Source organism: Scardinius erythrophthalmus (genome assembly GCF_964197995.2).
Source record: "Scardinius erythrophthalmus genome assembly, chromosome: 3".
In the NCBI taxonomy this organism is placed as follows: domain Eukaryota; kingdom Metazoa; phylum Chordata; class Actinopteri; order Cypriniformes; family Leuciscidae; genus Scardinius; species Scardinius erythrophthalmus.
In genome coordinates, this window is record NC_138223.1 from 56,017,060 (window position 1) to 56,035,340 (window position 18,281).

Here is an 18,281-nt window from a genome sequence, read left to right on the forward strand (position 1 = left end):
GTAGGAGTCTCTGTGACGCTCTTCAGTCCGCCGGTTAAACCACTGAAGAAGAGGAGGCCTGGCGCGCTCAGACTGAGGTGTGTTGTTTTTAACTGTGTGTGTGATTGTTGATGTTCTGTCTGTAGTGTTTTAATGAGCTTTAAATTAACTACTTATTCGCATTTATCATAAAAAAAACGAATTAGCCATGATTTTACCACAGTAACCATAGTTTGGTATAATTGTAGTTGTAAACACACATTTACCGTTGCTTACTACGGTAGCTGTGTTTTAACTGTGATATTTGTAAGTTAATAAAACGAAAGTTAACATGTTGTTTAATTTTCTAATTTTGATTCTCAATCAATTTATAATGCTGGACACTTAAATGACGCTTTGAAACGAGTACAAGTATCACATTATCATGTTACATTTCTGAAATCTGTGTTTAAATCCAGCAGCTAAATTTCAGTTTTAGATACTGGTAATGTGTTGTAATGATATATTTACAATAGTGAATTTAAACATAAACACGCCTAAACATGTTTATTTTATATCTGTAATGAATATCTACCTGTGTATTAATATTCTCAGAAATTGCCATCATGTTCTTATGCTGTGTAGTTCTGTTCTCCTTCATTATCATTAGTCATTTTGAGTTTAAATCAGTGTAAGTTCATTATAATTCAATTCACATTGTATAGCGCTTTTCACAATCACAATACAAATCGTTTCAAAGCAGCTTTACAGAAAATGCATAAAATGTGGATAAATGCCTCTTGTAATAATGATATGTTTGTCTTCAGACGTTGACCATGAGAGCGCAGATGGATGTGATCTGCTGTAAATCAGTAGGAACGGATCTGTCCATGCTGGATATTGAGGATTTCATCACTGAAATCTGTCAGCTGAAGAAAGAGGTGGCGTCACTGGAGGCAAAGCTGAGAGAAAGAGGAGACAACCCCAACAGAGAGGTTTGAGCAGCTCATCATTTCATCCTTCAGCTAGGGCTGGGCGATATATCGCATGACATTGTTTTGCGCATCTCGTCAGTAAAGCCGGTTCCTTGATTAGTAGTAAATCGCCATCACCTGCTTTCAGATGGAGCGGCATTACTACACAGCAAAAACTCCCGTGTTAAATTAACACTCCTGGGAGTGTATGAGTCCACACTCAGGAGTGTTAAAGTTAATGAGATAATTAAGTGATTAATTTAGTGATGATTGAGCATTATTGAAGACACCTGATGTTAACAAGCAGAATCACTGAAGGAGAAAATCACAAATTGTAAGACACTGTGATGGTGATCGGTGTTTGCTTTAGTTGGGCTCTTGACCCTTATATTATTAACTTTAGATTTTGTTTGTCTGCTGTTAATGATTTATAACAGTCAAATGAACAAAGTGTGATCTGATAGTGATTGTTACGTTTTGACCAAGCGGCAACATTCTGATCTGAAAAATGAAGCCTACCCGGAAGTGCGAAAAACTGCAATACATCGAAAATCCGCTAGGGCGAGGTCCCAAAAGGGAGCAAATGTCCATAGCCCCCATGTTAAAATGTCTGTTTTCACAGCATAAATTCATGTTTTTACAGGTTGGTCCTATGGACTTTTATTGTATTTTTCGATAGCTTCCGAGTGCCTGACAACTGTGAGGGGGGTGAATTTTTTTCTAACTCGTTAGTTTAGATCGTATTTAGATATAAAATGTATGACAATAAGGGCGTGGTTAACTTTGATTGACAGCTTGATTGACAGCTGACAAGGAGATATAACTCGTCTTGTGTATATCTAATGGGCGATTTTTGGTCTCGTGAATCTATAATTTTTTCCCTGGGCAATTGTTTTGGCTGAGGGGAAGTTTCATAACTTTATAAGCTATTTAACTTTACCGATGTATGGTTAGACTAGAGCGCAGACTTTGTATGTTTGACTGAATTGTTTGCTTTATTTGTATAGCTTCTTATACCTTTTACTTATACTTTTATAATGGCTAATATTGATAAAACTGAAATTTAACCTGTTAAGCTTCACCAGTGCGTCGGCGCACTGAAGCGTTTTTTTTTTATTTAGTTAAAAATTACTATCAGATTTAATGTTATACATTGACAAACTATACATCATTAAAAAGATATAAGACTCAAGTTTCAGTATTTGACCACTATTGTATTCTGAAAAACTTATAGTGACAGTTATGTCTTAATTTGTGTCAGGAGTTATGAAATGAAAAAATGAGTCGATACCTTTGATATGAATTATGCGCGTCAGCCGCTTTCATTCATAAAAAAACTCCCGTGCTGTCGTCATGACAGCGATACACAAAACAACGTCCCTCAGGGCTTTAGCTCAAAAATGTGCAGATTTGGAGAAATATTGATATATTTTCATAAGTTTTCATCAGATTTCTATAGACAGGAATAATATTTATTGAATTTATGCCCAAATGCGTCGATGTAATCATTATGAGCGCTGGACGCTGTGATGTATTGTGTTTTCAATCCATACCAACAGCCTGAGGGCGCTACATTCACAATAATAGTCCATTTATGTAACATGAAGAAGAACCATGATCATGTGACAATCCAGGAAGTCTCGAACACACACACAGCTATCAGAGATCGTTGTTACATGCAGAAAAAAGACTTTTTGAAGACAATAAACATGATTGAAATGATATTTGGTTTACCTGTGTTCTTCAAATAATGTCAGGTATTTCCATAATAATAGATTATATTTATAATGTATTGCTAATCGATATAGACTTTATCATTGTGCAGAATAGTAAAAAATATATATTTTATGTCTGATTTTTTAATCTGAAGCGAAATTATATCACAGAAGATTATTTAAAACACTCTACTTGCGTTATAAATTAAGTTTGAAGCACAAAAATGGTTTTAATCTCATAAATTGTCGTGTATTGATGGTGTGCTAAGCTAACATGCTAGCTAGCTCTAGGTGCACCTGCCACATATTGCAGTTATCCTTTTATAATTTTTTTCTAAATATGCTTACTAAAATGTTTCATTATTCAAGCAGGGCATTTGATCCAGTTTTTAAATGTTAAGTAAGAACTTTGATAAAATAAATTAGGGATTGAAACCCTATGAATAGCCAGTCGTTAGTAACTATAATGCAGACAAAAGAAATGCATATTTCGAGCCATAACCAGTCTGGAGAGGTGTTAATGTGTGCAGGGGGAGACTGAGACTGAATGGGGCTCGTTTGCACCACAAAACAATAGAGACAATATACTGGATAGATGGTTAGAAGATGGCAATAAACATCAGAAGCATCTTTAACGTCAAATCAAAATAAAGTCAACTGACATGGTCTTGAAAAACATGTAACTAAATACAGAGTTTTGGACTTATTATCTTCAGATTTTAAACATAAAATGTTTAGACATGTGGCTTTAGCTGTAGTGCATTTCTAGATTGCTCCAGTGCCAACTTCAATTTTATTTTCATGAGGATGTTTCATAAAAATTAATTTCTAATAACTTTACAAAACTTTGAAGCTATTTATAACAATTTTTTTTCATTATGACAATAATTAATTCTACATTTACAATAAACTGCCAGGTGTCAGCTTTCAAATGAGATCATACTTGTGCTTTTAGTGCAAAGGGTTCATGAACTGTATCTGTTTAAGTTTGGGTATGTCATTTCTGGGGATTTTTCAAAAGTGGCGTTGCAGCTTAACAGGTTAACAAAAAGAGACTGGGTTGAGTTTTGTCATTTTAAATTTTAATACAACGAAGATGATCTGTAATGTTGTTTACTGCAAAATCTGTTGTTTAGTACAAATGCACATATTGCCTGGACCATAAAATGTTTAATATTTTTATATTATATTTAAAATGAAAAGAGGCAGGTTTGCGTTTTATATTTTGTTTTTTCATAAATAGGCAAACGTTATGTGCAGTTGAATATAATCAATACGCGTTGCCTGAACCACATTTGTGTGGCTATAATGTTTAAAGCTACACTGTGTGATTTTTACCCCCATCTAGCGGTGAAATTGTATGACTACCCAGTGAAAATTAGTTTCTGTTCCTCTCAATTCCGAGGGCGTTTTAACTCCTACGGTGGCCGTATTATTCCAAGATTAACATGGCTTCCAGTTATCGACTTCGTCCATGACAATAAACAATATGTCTAAAATGAATAAAACTACAGGACAGATGTCAGGAGGTAAACGTCACCCTTGGAATCGCCTATCCCAGCATAATCAGATTAGGCTAACGTTACAATGTGTACAAAGTAAAAGCAATTAAAAATAACAAAAATTTACAGTGTCCTTTTTTTATATAGCTTAAAAAATTGCGCCTTTAAAACTATTCATTACCTGTGATCCGTCGCAGCACAGATTTATGTTACAAGGTAAACAATACTTTTTCACCATTGACGCAAGGATGAAGTTATACTAGAGGTCGTTCTGGCGTTATGCACAACCATGCTATGGTTAGACAAGCAACTATAAAACTTCGAATTTACACAAATGAATTACAACAGGCTGAATTACCTGTCGAGAAGAAAACAGGCAACCTTGGCATCCGTTTTAAAATATTTTCTCCTCATGAGCTCTTTCCATCTAGGAAAAGTTACTCCAATATTGACTATGGTCTTGCTGATTTGTCTGTCGCGTTGACGTTTTAAATCTCTCTTTCAAATGTGAGTACGCACGCACGCACACATACACACACACACCACACTATCTTTCAAATCTGCCGGCACTCGCGAGCTCGCGAGTAATCTCCCCCTCGCATTCGTCAGGTGTCACTGAGTGAAAAACGCAAAAGGCGAAGCTTTAATTTACTGGTATGTCCCTCTTTGGCTAATGTAGTTTCAAGATGGAGGGGCAACATGGCGACCGGCATACGAACCCCTTAGCCGTAGGTACTTTCAATGGCAGATTATAAACTTAAGAGAATACTTTATTACTTGAAAGAAGTAAATATACATTAATGAGCACATATATTTTTGAAAGAACTAAGTGTTTTTTGCTAAGAATCAACTAAAAAAGTTACACAGTGTAGCTTTAAGATTTCTTTAAATGAAAACGAAAAGAGTTAGTATGGTGTTTTATAACATATTTCGTTGCCTAAAATATACTCAGAGATAACCGGAGTAGCAGAGCGAGCTGAGTGACGCGCGCTGCGTCAGAAGGTGTGCGGGGTTAGGGTTTCCCAACATTTTCCAAGATGGCGCCGCCCATACCCCCATAAACGGCTTCAAACCCGTTCTTTAGAAAGTCTATGGGTGACGTCACAGACGCTTTGTCCATATTTTTTACAGTCTATGATTTTGACATAATCATGCTGTGATCTGAAAAATTAAACGTATTAATAGTTTTGTGATTCTACAGCATGTGATTTTCAGTATTTTTCTTTTTATCCAAAATATTTAATAAACATTGTTCTGATCAAAAGACTTTCAAATGAATTTATGTAGAAACACAGACATCAATAATCAGCCTCTGAATCTCAACAATGGTGACAATAATAAAGCATGTTGCAGTGGCTGCCACCAATCACAACTCAATAATGGCTCCCATCATGCATTGCGGTATGAATAAATTATGATCTGAATTGTCTATGTAATTTACTTTTCCTAATTTACTTTTACTTTTACTTTTCCCAAAAGTTGTTTTAAAACAACTTTTAAGAAATCCTTTATATTATATCTAAAATTCTGGATATTTATGCAGAATCACAGTTATGCTGTAACCAACAACATAAATCAAAAACATAAAGTTCAAATGATGATTGTCATAATATAACCAACACCATCAGATCACTTTTTTTCTTTGTTCATCTGGCAGTTATAGGCAAGGCAAGGCAAAGGCAAGGCAAGTTTATTTATATAGCACATTTCATACACAATGGCACTTCAAAGTGTTTTACATAGAAGAAATTAAAATAATAAAAAATTAAAACAGTTAAATAAATAAATACAATACAGTAAAGTACAAACAGTCGGACGAACATTGGCACAGTGCTCATTCAGTAAATGCATAGCTAAACAGAAGTGTTTTGAGTCTGGATGTGAATGTAACTACAGTAGGAGCACATCTGATCTCCTCTGGAAGCTGGATCCAGCATAATAGCTAAAAGGCCATTGAATGATTTATATACCAGTAATAATACTTTAAAATCCTAAATCTAACTGGGAGCCAGTGTAAAGACCTGAGGACTGGTGTGATATGTTCATATTTTCTGGTTCTGCTCAGAATCCTGGCGGCAGCGTTCTGTATGAGCTGCAACTGTCTTATGGTCTTTTTGGGAAGGCCAGTGAGGAGTCCGTTACAATAATCCACTCTGCTGGTGATGAAAGCATGCACAAGTTTCTCTAAGTCTTGTCTGGAAACAAAGCATCTAATTCTTGCAATATTTTTCAGATGATAGTATGCTGATTTAGTTATTGCTTTGATATGACTACTGAAACTAAGGTCTGACTCTAGGGACACACCAAGATTCCTGACTTGATGTTTAGTTGTTTGACCCCTAGAGTGAAGGTATGCATTCACCTTGAGAACTTCATCTTTGTTTCCAAACGCAATGACTTCAGTTTTGTCTTTGTTTAACTGAAGAAAGTTTTGACACATCCAACTGTTTACTTCATCAATGCATTGGCACAGGGAGTCAATGGGGCTGTAATCGTTAGGCGATAGGGCTAAGTAGAGCTGTGTGTCATCTGCATAGCTGTGGTAAGAGATTTGGTTCTTTCTCATTATTTGGCTCATTGGGAGCATATACAGGTTGAACAGGAGTGGTGCAAGAATTGAGCCTTGAGGGACTCCTCATGTCATGGATGTCCACTCAGACTTATGGTCTCCTATACTCACATAATAACCTCTCCCATCTAAGTATGACCTGAACCATTTTAGGACTACCCACTTTTGAAAAATGATGTGAGAAGTGTGTCAAGAGCGCAGGTTGATGTTTTAAGGTGCTGTACAGTTTCTTCCAAAATTTTGCCATCAATTTCTTTGAAATCAGACATAGTAACTACTTTCTCAGGTGGTCTGATCTGTCTGACCCCTGAGCAACTCAAGGATGTGCTGATCACCTTTCTGATATTACTGATTTTCTCAGAGAAGAAAGAAGCAAACACACTGCACTTGTTGTCTGAGAGCATTTCACTGGGAATCTGGCTTGGGGGGTTTGTCAGTCGCCCTACAGTAGCAAAAAGAGTGTGTGTGTTGTTTAAATTGCTGTTTATAATATTTGAGAAGAAAGTCTATCTACCTTTGCCTAGTTTCATATTGAAAGCATGAAGGCTGTCTTTGTAGATGTTATAATGGACTACAAGTTTAGTCTTCCGCCACATGCGCTCTGCTTTTCTACATTGTCTTTTCATATTTTGCACTGCTGTTGAGTTTCTCCAAGGTGCTTTTTGTCTGCCACTCTTCTTCCTGACTTTAACAGGAGCAATTTCATCAATTACACTTTTAACTTTTGAGTTAAAAGAATCAAGGAGAAAATCAACAGAGTCTGCAGATATGCTTGGTGTTAAGGATATAGCCTTCATAAATAGTGCACTAGTGTTCTCATTTAAGCATCTCTTCTTGACAGACACAGATCTAGCTTCAATGGCAGGAGAGATCAATATATCAAAGAAAATACAGAAATAATCAGACAGTGCAACATCCTTAATAAAAATCGATGAAATGTTTAGACCCTTACTGATAAGTAAATCTAGAGTGTGTCCACGATTGTGTGTGGGTCCATGTACATTCTGAGTCAGATCAAAAGTTTTTAAAACAGTATTGATTTCTTTTGCCATATTATTTTCTGCACTATCTATGTGGATGTTAAAATCTCCAGCAATGGCAATACAGTCAAACTCTGAGGTAATGGATGATAACAGTTCTGTAAAGTCCTCAGCAAAGGCTGGAGAGTATTTTGGAGGCCTGTAAATAATGATAAATAAAATGCGTGGAGCACCTTTTAACACAGTACCCAGATATTCGAAAGACGGGTAATTGCCAAATGATGTTTGCTTACATTGATAAATATATTTAAAAAGAGCAGCTAGACCCCCACCTCTCTTAACAGCTCTGCAGACACTCATAAAAGTAAAGTTAGGAGGGGCTGCTTCATTGAGGATTGTAGCACTGCAGCTGTCTTCTAGCCAGGTTTCATTTAGAAGCATAAAATCCAGGTTGTTTGTGGTTATCCAGTCGTTGACTAGAAGTGATTTATTTTTAAGTGAACGAATGTTTAAAGGTGCTAACTTGACAGTCTTATTTTTTGTCACAGCAGTCTTAGTTTGACGTGCAATAGGCACCAGATTAGTTGGGTTTGCTGTACGGCTATTGAAGGCCTTTGACTTGCTATCATGTAATAGAACAGCAATAGAGAAAGATACAGGCACACTGGGTTTCCGCTTGTTCTGTAAACATTTGAGAAAGTTACTGTTATTAGAGCGGGGACCTGACACATATCACTGAGAGCTGGTATGAGTTGTTTTTGGTTCACCTCGAGCAGATGGAGGAGGGTGTGGGCCCTGGCGTTGTGGCAGAGGCCGAAGAGCTCTCACAGGAGGAGGGGGAGGGCGAGCTGGGCCCGCAGGCTTTGGTGCGGGTGGTAGCGGTGCGTGTCGTTTTTTGGTTGGTATCTTCGATCCAACCCAGAAGTACGACCATGAGCAGCTGGCTAAAATCTTCGGAGAACTCGCACTCAACCTCGTCATCAAGGCCCGGGCCAGCGAAAGGACCAACGCCGACCTGCAGCAAAAGACAGCCGCACTACAGCTCCAGGCCACAGAGGCCCTGGAGGACCTGGCACACACACAAAGCCGTCTAGACCAGCTACTCTTCCTGACCGAGGAAGAGGACGAGACGGACACGACGCTGCAACAGGAAGTTGAAAGACTTCAAAATGCCCTAGACGATCTTCATCGACACACAGACCAAAGAGAACAGTTGGAGAGAAAAACCAGAAAAGAACTCAACGAAAGGCTCCAACAGGCTGAAGCTCTCCTTGAGAGAGCAAAGACTAAAATCCATCAGCTCACTCAGCAGAGACACGAGCTCCAAGATGAACTTGACACTGTTCATGCAGAACTAAAACATGCTTACAGATTGCAGAGTGTCTGGAACGGAGAAACACGCATCACAGAGTTTCTCCCGGTCAGCCAAACACCAAAAGCTGAAGGGGGCGGAGCTGTAAAGGGTCAGACTCCTCTCCAGACGGATTGGGCCCCCAGCAACAGCTCTCCTCCCAAAAGCCTTGACAAGCTAGCCCGCAACATTCCTACGTTCAACCCAGATCCTGCAGGAAACCATGACATTTTTGCTTACTTACAAGACCTTGATTTTCACTTGCAAACTGTCGCCAACGTGACCGCTTGGGACGCATTGTATCTGCTACGAATAACTGCAAATAGAGATGTGCGTAAATTCCTGGATCGCCAACCAAACCCTGTCAAGGCAGATTACAAGCAACTGCGACAAGCTTTGATCCATGAATTCTCTGACCCAGAATCTGACCAAGGGTTTATCACGGCCCTCGATGTGAAACAGGCCCGACTTGAACACCCAAACTCCTATTATGGCCGACTCCGACAAACGTTTTTCGGAGCAACCGACACCCCAGGTATGGAAGAAGATGTGAACTTTAGAATGTTGTTTCTGCGGAATCTACATAGCAGCGTGAGTGGACATCTTGACGTGCTTGTCTGCCCACGAACAATGTCCACTCGAAAACTCAGAGACTTAGTCCACAAGGCTTACACCAAGCAAAGGGCTATAGATGAAAAGACTGTAAAAACACACACAATCTACTCCGTCTCTGAACACTGCTCAGAGCCAGACAGCAGGTGGCAGCACGACTGTGACGGTGCTCATCCAACGCGTCGGACCGAGCGCTCAGAAAGATTCTGGAACCAGCATCATCCGCCGTCCAGAACTCCAAGCCCAGACCGTCGAACCTGGAACCACTCTCCCCAGAACATGGTGAGCCAGAGTCTTCTTACACAACAGATGAAGACAGTGCAGCCACGTCTGACACAGAAACAGAAAACGAACACTGACACCTGCTGCTTCAAGGTCCTGGACTGAACTGCAGTTGAGTAACCAGACCAATGTCTGCGCCACACACAGACCAACCACCCTCACGATTGCAGTGACTACACAGCCCAAAACGAACTTTACCAACTACACTGCACGCCTCAGAGCTGCTTACGCTACCTCCGCTGTGTTAAAAAGGTCATGCGGGCCTCTGACGAACAGACTTTTTCTATGCCGCCACTTACCCCTCCACCACCCTCGCAAGCCATCTGAGCTCACTGGCAGCCAGTGCCTCAGACAACTGTCTGCCACCACGCACAAGCTGCGTTCACAAGACTTCAGTACGCATTGTGCACCTGTGCCATCACAGCGCCACAGCTTGTAAGGCCACAGCGCACAAAGGGGGGTCAGGCGTGCCGAGAACACATCATGTGCTGAACACCGCAGCACCAAACCCACGCATGGCACACCAAAGCATGTGGCATACCAACCTCAGCGAAGCAACAAGATGCCCTAGCCAACCAAGGACATCCATCTCTGAAGTTTATCCTCCCTTTCTCTCTCTCTCTCTTTTTCCTCCAACAGGATGCTGTGGTGGTTCGCTAGAAAGCAGCCACAATCGGACATCACCAGATCCGGCATCCGGCATCGCATGGAGAGAGAGCAGCCCCGAGTCCTGATTACCAAAGCAGGACTCACACTCCGAAAGTGTACATTCGACTTAAACCCAGCAACGTCGAAAGAGCACATTACCTCAACGAAATGTGAACATCCACAGCCTAGCTCACAAAGCCGTGTCCGGCGGTTTCCTATGGAACCCCGAAAAGGGGGGATCCCACACTATCGACCCCCCTCAACCTCATTTGAGCTGAGTCATCAGCCTAGCAATCACCTGCCATCTGACCATTGTTACCGTGATGAGTCAACTAGGCCCATACACGCCCTATCAACTCATCAAGGGGGGACTGTAACGGAAAGCAGATGATCAGGTCTGCCTTTTTGTTGATTAATCAAATCTAATCAACAAACAAAAGGTACTGATTAACCCCTCAAAACAAAACAACAGTGTTAGCAGATGCTCGGTCAGGTCCCCTGAGTTAATCTCATCAACTCAAGAAGATATTCACACTGAAAAGGAAGGACAAAGTTCGCCCCGCGGTTCCACGTGTGCACGACTCTGCATACACACACACAAAACACAGACTCCTTATCATGCCCGACCACTTGTGGTCAAAATTACCTTTTTAAAATGTTTAAAATGTATTTCTTGCTGTGCTTATGATCCTTATACCCGAAATACGATATCTATAAGCTTTATTGATATGTAATCAGTTTAATATGCATGTAATCACGAGAAATCCTGTTTCTTTGTGTTGTTGACTAACAGAATTGTCATTCGCGGTATTGTTTTGTTCAGAAGAACACAACGGTGTTGAATATTTAGCACAGAATATTAGAGGATGCATTATTTGATTAATACCAGTTTTATAAATGTTTATGAACGAAGTTTATTCCGCCAGCATTAGTTAGAAGAGGCGTGTACCTTTCCAAATGAAAGGACATGACCACAATACGTCCTCCCAGGCGATTGGGTCACGCACGCAAGGGGGCGTGACTTGAGCTCCTCCAAAACACAGCGGGCTCTCTCACCTCTCTCTCTCTCACCTCGCTCTCATCCTTCCTCCTCTTCTACCGGCGCGACGCTTCCCCGAGGAACATCCCGGAAGGCCTCGGGCAAACACATGTTCGAGTCGTAGCAGCCGTTCCTTTGCAACTAAGTTATATTTGCCTCTTCCTTCACGGAAGATGAAGACGAACTTTCTCGGTAACGTTACATTTCAGTGAGCCTTTTCAAGCTTCCCGCGACACCGGAAGACGCAGTCGAAACAGGACCTCGTCCGCGCTTTCAGCATCAACCAAACAGAGAACAGACGTGCAAGTATATTTATCTGATAAAAGCTGCTTTTCTGGGGTCCGTCGTTTAGGTTTCTGTATGTAACAATTACTAGCTTTTCACTTCTCTCTATTTCTCTCTTTCTTTCTTTCATTTCATTTTATTCTTATCACGTATGTTATTATTGTTTAAATGTTTGTTTGTGTTTATTGTTTGCATTTTTACGTACGTTTCTATTCGTAGCTCATATAATCTTTAGTCACATTTATTAAAATCCATTTATACTTTTCACTGTCTCTGTGTTTGAAAACCCACCATTCTAAAGTCAATGAAACAAAAGATCCAGCTACAAGCTCGATATTAGACTACATTCAGTAGTTTTAATTAATAAACTCATAAAGTTTACTGTTCGTGGCCAGAACCTAAACTTTCTTGGAGTTTGTAAAGAGATAACCCTTCTTAACTGTGATAATCTCACCTTTACTCGCTGGACGAATAACGATTAGATCAGTTACAGAACCAGTTAATCTCTATAATTGATAAAATAAATGTACATGCGACTTATGAATTATGACCATGAGTCATAATTATTAATATTTCCAAAATTCCCTATATTCTTGAGCTAATTCAAATTTACCCAAAGTCGTATTCGCTACAGGGCTTGCAGCAAAAGAGTGGGATAGTCTGGTTCCAGCATACACCAGTTCTTCTATTTTCTGTGAGAAGCACAGAAGTGGCGATGCTGGAGAGAGGGATAATGTGTCTAGTGAAAGAGGCTGTTGCTCTGGTGTTATCGGAGGCTGTGATATGCTGTCCTGGCTTCCCTGGCTGTTTTCCAGGAAGACGTCCTTGGGTGTTGAATCTTCAAGCAGTTCTGATATGTCTGTCTGTGGTGAGCTCTGTGGGCAGGGTTCAGCTGAGATTGTGTCCGTGAGCAGAGGTTGTTGTTGCGGAGTGGTGTTATCATTGTCCTTGTGTGATATGTCAACCGCATGTCCATTTTGCTGCTGAAGTGAAGTCCTGTGGTCATTCATACTGTTTCCAGGTGTGCAGAATGATGATTGAGGGAGAAGTAGATATTGTCCTTTAGCACTCTTGAACCAAGTTTGTTTGGGTGATGGCCATCTCGATGAAACAGTTGTCGTTGACTCCAGAAAAGATTGAAATTGTCAATGAAGTTTACTCCTTTTATATTGCAGGTTTTTTGCAGCCATGTATTAAGCCCAAGTAACCGTGAAAACCTGTTTGTTCCTCTTGCTGGGAGAGGTCCACTGATGAATGTTTGAACTTTCAGTCTTTTAAGTGTTTCAAAAAGTTCATTGAAATCCTCCTTTAGGAGTTCTGACTGCTCTTTATGAATATCATTTTTCCCCACATGAATGATGAGTTGATTTGCAGTCTTATGTTTCATCAGAATGTTCTGAAGTTCCCTGTTTTTATCATAAGTTGTTGCTTGTGGAAGGCAGCACGTAGTTGTATCCCTGCCGCTAATGTTTCTGATTATGGAGTCCCCCACTATCAGAGTCCTGCGCTCGGCTGCGCTCTGAGCTGAGTGCCGCTGTCTGCTAGACCTTGAGCGCCAGTTAGCATCAGTGTTAGCTACTGGCCCATTCAGTCTGTGTTTGATCACATTCATCACATTTGGGGATTCCTCATTTACATTCCTTAGTACTTCAAATCTGTTCTCAAGATGTATAGGCGGTGGTAGGAGACCAGTGTTTGCAATCCTTGTCAGAGCTGTATCTGGGGTAGAGGATGCTACTGTGGCAATATGTGATGCTCGTGACAATCTGATGTCTCGAGTGCCTTTGGGTCTTTCGCCCCCTGTTTGTGCCATCGATTTGTAAGTCGATCGGCTTGTTTCTCTGTCGAGGAGCACTAGTTTCATGGGACTCACCGGCTGTATGCTGAGGGTGTCCATGACGAAGCTCTGTTGTGTGCACCGTCTGGTTTGGTGGTCCCGAAACTTTGTTTCAAGAACTGCAATAAAAAGTCCTTTGTAAAAGTCTTTGGCAGCTTGTTAACATCAGGTGTCTTCAATAAAGCTCAATCATCACTAAATTAATCACTTAATTATCTCATTAACTTCAACACTCTTGAGTGTGGACTCATATACACTCCCAGGAGTGTTAAATTAACACTGGAGTTTTTGCTGTGTACAAAGAGCCGTAGTTAACTGACAAGCTGATCCATATCGCATTAATTATCGCTGGCGATACGTCCGCGATATTAATGCGATTTGGCTCAGCTTGTCAGTTAACTATGGCTCTTTGTAGTAAATGCCGCTCCATCTGAAAGCAGGTGATGGTGATTTACTACTAATCAAGGAACCGGCTTTACTGACGAGATGTGCATAACAATGCGATGCGATATATCCCCCAGCCCTACCTTCAGCTCAATAAAACCAAAGTTTTGTTAGCTTCTCACTTCTTATGCACATCTCAAGTTAAGCCAGAAGCAAAATATGCTAACAAATCACCATTATACCCACTAGAGATAACTGCTGAGTACTGAGGCTAATATCAACAGGTTGTTGTTTATTTGTGTTGATCTATGATGTGTTTGTCAGGATCTGGAGATGGTTTCAGTGTGTGTGACTGATGGGACAGAAGCTCAGGATTCAGTCTGGAGATCCAGAGACACACAGGACTCAGAGCTCAGCCTCACTTTACTGTGTTATACTGACGCTCAGGATCATGGATCCGCTGATCAAACCTCTGACTGTAACGCTGGAGAACAGCAGATGAAGATATGCTCCGTCACACTGGAGGACTGCAGGAACCTGATAGAGAGACGAGGAGAAGAAACCACAGCAGAGGAACAACAACAGAGCCAGGAGGAGGAGGAGGAGGATGAAGATGATGTTCAGAATGAGGATGAAGAAAATGATGTTGAGGATGAAGAAAATGAGGATGAGGATAATCAAAATGATGACAATGATGATTTTATTCCTTCAGGTGTGTATCTTCCATTTATTAACCCTCTGGAGTCTGAGGTGTTTTTGGGGCCCTTGAGATGTTTTGACATGACCTGACTGCTTCAGTGTTAACTTAATTAACTCATTAACTTCAACACTGCTTCAGTGTTAATTTTTAACACCCTGTAGTGTGGACACATATAAACACTGAGGAGTGTTAATTTAACACTGGGGATTTTGCTGTGCAGTTTGCACTTCTAAATTAGTTGCTTACATTTAAAAAATGAGCATACAATAGCATAAAAAGTATTTTTAATGAACATAAAGGTCCATGTTTAATAAAAATGTTCACGAAACTTAATAAAATGTTTAGTGAAATTAGAAAATATGAAGGAGATCGTTAATTTAGTTGTTTTTTACACATTCTAATATCCATATATTTTGTTTTATAGTCACGAGTAATAATCTCAGGGTTTACTGGGTTTTACACGATTATTTTTGTAGTGTGGTATTGGTGGTGGTGTTCTAAAATAAACATTGTCACGTGTGTATAGCTTTCTTCTTCTCACTGCTGATTCCTGGTGGTTTAGAGCAGGGGTTCCCAACCTTTTTTGTGCCAGGGACCAGCATATTCATAAAAAAAATTCTAGGGACCAGTTGTCAATTTTAAGATGCATCGTTTGGAACATATCAATCACTGTGTAAAACAGTAACAGCCTATCATTTATTTGCATAATGAACTAGATGGCAACAAAGGCTACTTGTATGAATATACCAATCTTTTTAAACTTTCAGACCAGTTCACAAAATATTTCCCTTTACTGCCATACAATTAGATCTACTTCAAAAGCAACTCACACAGCACTCACTCACTAGCAGGTGGCAGTAATGGCAAATTGTATGAAAATACCAGTCCATTTCACCGGTCAAATCTCTCCAGAACCACTAAAGACAATCACTTCAACAGCAACTTAGTGTTTTCACACACCAACAGGTGACAACAAAGGCTATAATAATATATATAATATATAATAATAATATATATAATTGAATGAAAATAAGTGCCAGTTTCAACAATCAGACAGTTTCAGAATACAATATCAAACACATAACTTAGTGATTTCAGCCAATCATTTTTAAAAGTATAAAATTAGAGATTAAACTTTAACCTTTAACAAAAAATACCAAATCAGACCAATGAGAACAAAACTATTTTAATGTGAGCATGAACTGCTTATTGATATTACTATATTTGTAGCTGTGCACAAGACAAGCTGTTCTTCCTGAGCATCCATAAAAAACATATGCATCCAAAACAATGCACACAAATTCCAGGATACAATAAAACGAAATTTAAAAAGGTCTGCTTTACAAATATGAACGAAAACCAGCTTAACGTTACAGTTTTTCACCACAAATAATACACAACGGATTTGGCGCCACGGAATCGCCTGTTGTCATAAATCCATACCTAATGTATGAGGTATCGTATTTATGAAGCGTGACTTTTTCTCTCTCGCTATTTTCGAGTTGGTCATCGCCTTTCCTTTTACCAGAACTGTCCGCAATGAAATTAGCCATTGAAAAAAATATCGCGGCCCGCTCATCTCTCCACTTCCCTGTCACTTCAGGTGCAGCGCGCTTTTTTGCAGTCCGTTCAGATATGACGCGTTGCTAAGCAATCGCAAGGCGCTCAAAGAAACACATTTTAATCTATTTATTGTTTAGGTTTTGGATTAAATAACATGACGTCACTTAAAAAAGCATATAAAAAAGAAAATTATTATTATTATAAAAAAAGAAAAAAGAAAAAAAGAAACATTATTCTGGGAATATTTCAAGGCCCGGTACTAACGGGTCCACGGACCGGCACCGGTCCGGGGACCGGGGGTTGGGAATCACTGGTTTAGAGGACAATTACTCGAGTCGCCCCCTGTCGTTTCAAAGAATAGTACAACGGCAAGCGCGTCAAGTATAAACGCCTCATCCGTTTCGGGAGGTGCGCGCGCAGTCTGCGGAGACTCGCGCTGCGGAGCCAGGCGAAAGTATAAACAAGGCTTCAGGCGCGGCTCGAGCCACGCGGAAAACGGGTGCATGCTAGAAACAGAACCGACTGAGTGTTCCTCTGGCTGGAGCGCAGAACAGCGGAGTTTGTATGGACGAAGTGCATGCCTGAGCTTGTATTGCTGCTGTTGCTTTGACATTGTGGAAAATAGAATAATAGAAACAAAATGTATTAGACTTTTTACCCGTTATTATAAATCTAAATTAATCTCGTTTTTAATTTAGGCTAACTTAATTTCGTTTTTCTTTATTTAAATTTCGTTTTTCTTTATTTAAATTTCGTTTTTTCTTTATTTAAATTTCGTTTTTCTTTATTTAAATTTCGTTTTTTCTTTATTTAAATTTCGTTTTTTTCTTTATTCTTTATTTAAATTTCGTTTTTCTTTATTTAAATTTCGTTTTTCTTTATTTAAATCTACCCTTTACTGTGTCAGTAATTTGTTAGTCAGAAAAATATTAGACTACCTTAAAAGTATTGCTTAAGTTATCAGACTGTGTGCGTTTTATATCACTAGTGCAGTGTCCGTTCTCGGAGAATATAGCCCTGCTCGCGTGAGGTGCGCCGCTTCCCGCTCGCGCTGTTCTGTAGTTTACTATTAATTCTGAACGTGTCGCGTCTCGCGTGTCTGTCTATATTGCACCAAATGCGACACTGCACTCCCTTGTGAAGTCGATTGGATGAACGGTTCTCGAAATAATCAAAATGCAAACGGACAGACTGACACATAGAGATTACTATATTCCTTACTGAGCGCGAAGCAGCAGTGCAGCCTACGAGTGTTCTACGTGGTGCGCTAAACTGTGGCATGTTACAAAATAGCCTAAATTAAAGCATTTAAAGTTGGGGATAAAAACATAGGCGAATTATATTTAGAATACAGTAATATATAACTGCTTATAAAGGAACAAATATCAAGGAGTAAATCAATGAAAATGTCTTTATTGAAAAAAAAAAAAAAAAAAATGCAACTGGTCGACCAATGAGAATGTCAGTCGACCAAGATGGCATCGACCGATTAGTCGACTAAACGACTAAAGTTGACAGCCCTAGTTTAAACGTGCGTACGTCTATTAAAGAGTGTATATGTGTACAAAGAGAATCGCAATGCTGACAATTTTTTTTATATATATAAATAAAAGTTGCTGCATAACTTCTGGATTTGAAATAAAAACAGTGAGTATGTGTTTGTGGTACAGCCGCTGATCAGTTATGCACCGCAACACGCACCGCATACGCACTGCACACGGAGTATGTGTGAAACAGGCGTTAGTTGTGTTCCTAAATCAGCAGGTGCAGACATTAGTTACTGTGAACCGATGTGTTGCAAACACCGTATCATGAGCTGCATCACAATTTCACATTTATCTTTAATTTTTAAGCTAATAAAATATAGACAGATATTATAGAT

At 39.7% G+C, this 18,281-nt stretch overlaps 1 protein-coding gene across 4 annotated transcripts in view; it reads left to right on the top strand.

Moving 5' to 3' along the window:
• The window catches only part of LOC308687516 (uncharacterized protein), a 27,447-nt gene continuing 9,166 nt past the window's right edge, over nt 1–18,281 (top strand). Inside the window, exons 1-3 of one of the 4 annotated variants that reach the window (XM_081360108.1) lie at nt 1–77; nt 786–953; nt 14,461–14,848. In XM_081360108.1, the coding sequence (XP_081216234.1) occupies nt 795–953; nt 14,461–14,848 (547 nt within the window). In that variant the 5' untranslated portion in view covers nt 1–77; nt 786–794. Of the gene's footprint in view, nt 286–785; nt 954–14,460; nt 14,849–18,281 lie in introns of all 4 variants that reach the window. The other 3 variants (XM_081360111.1, XM_081360109.1, XM_081360110.1) reach the window with 3 other exon arrangements.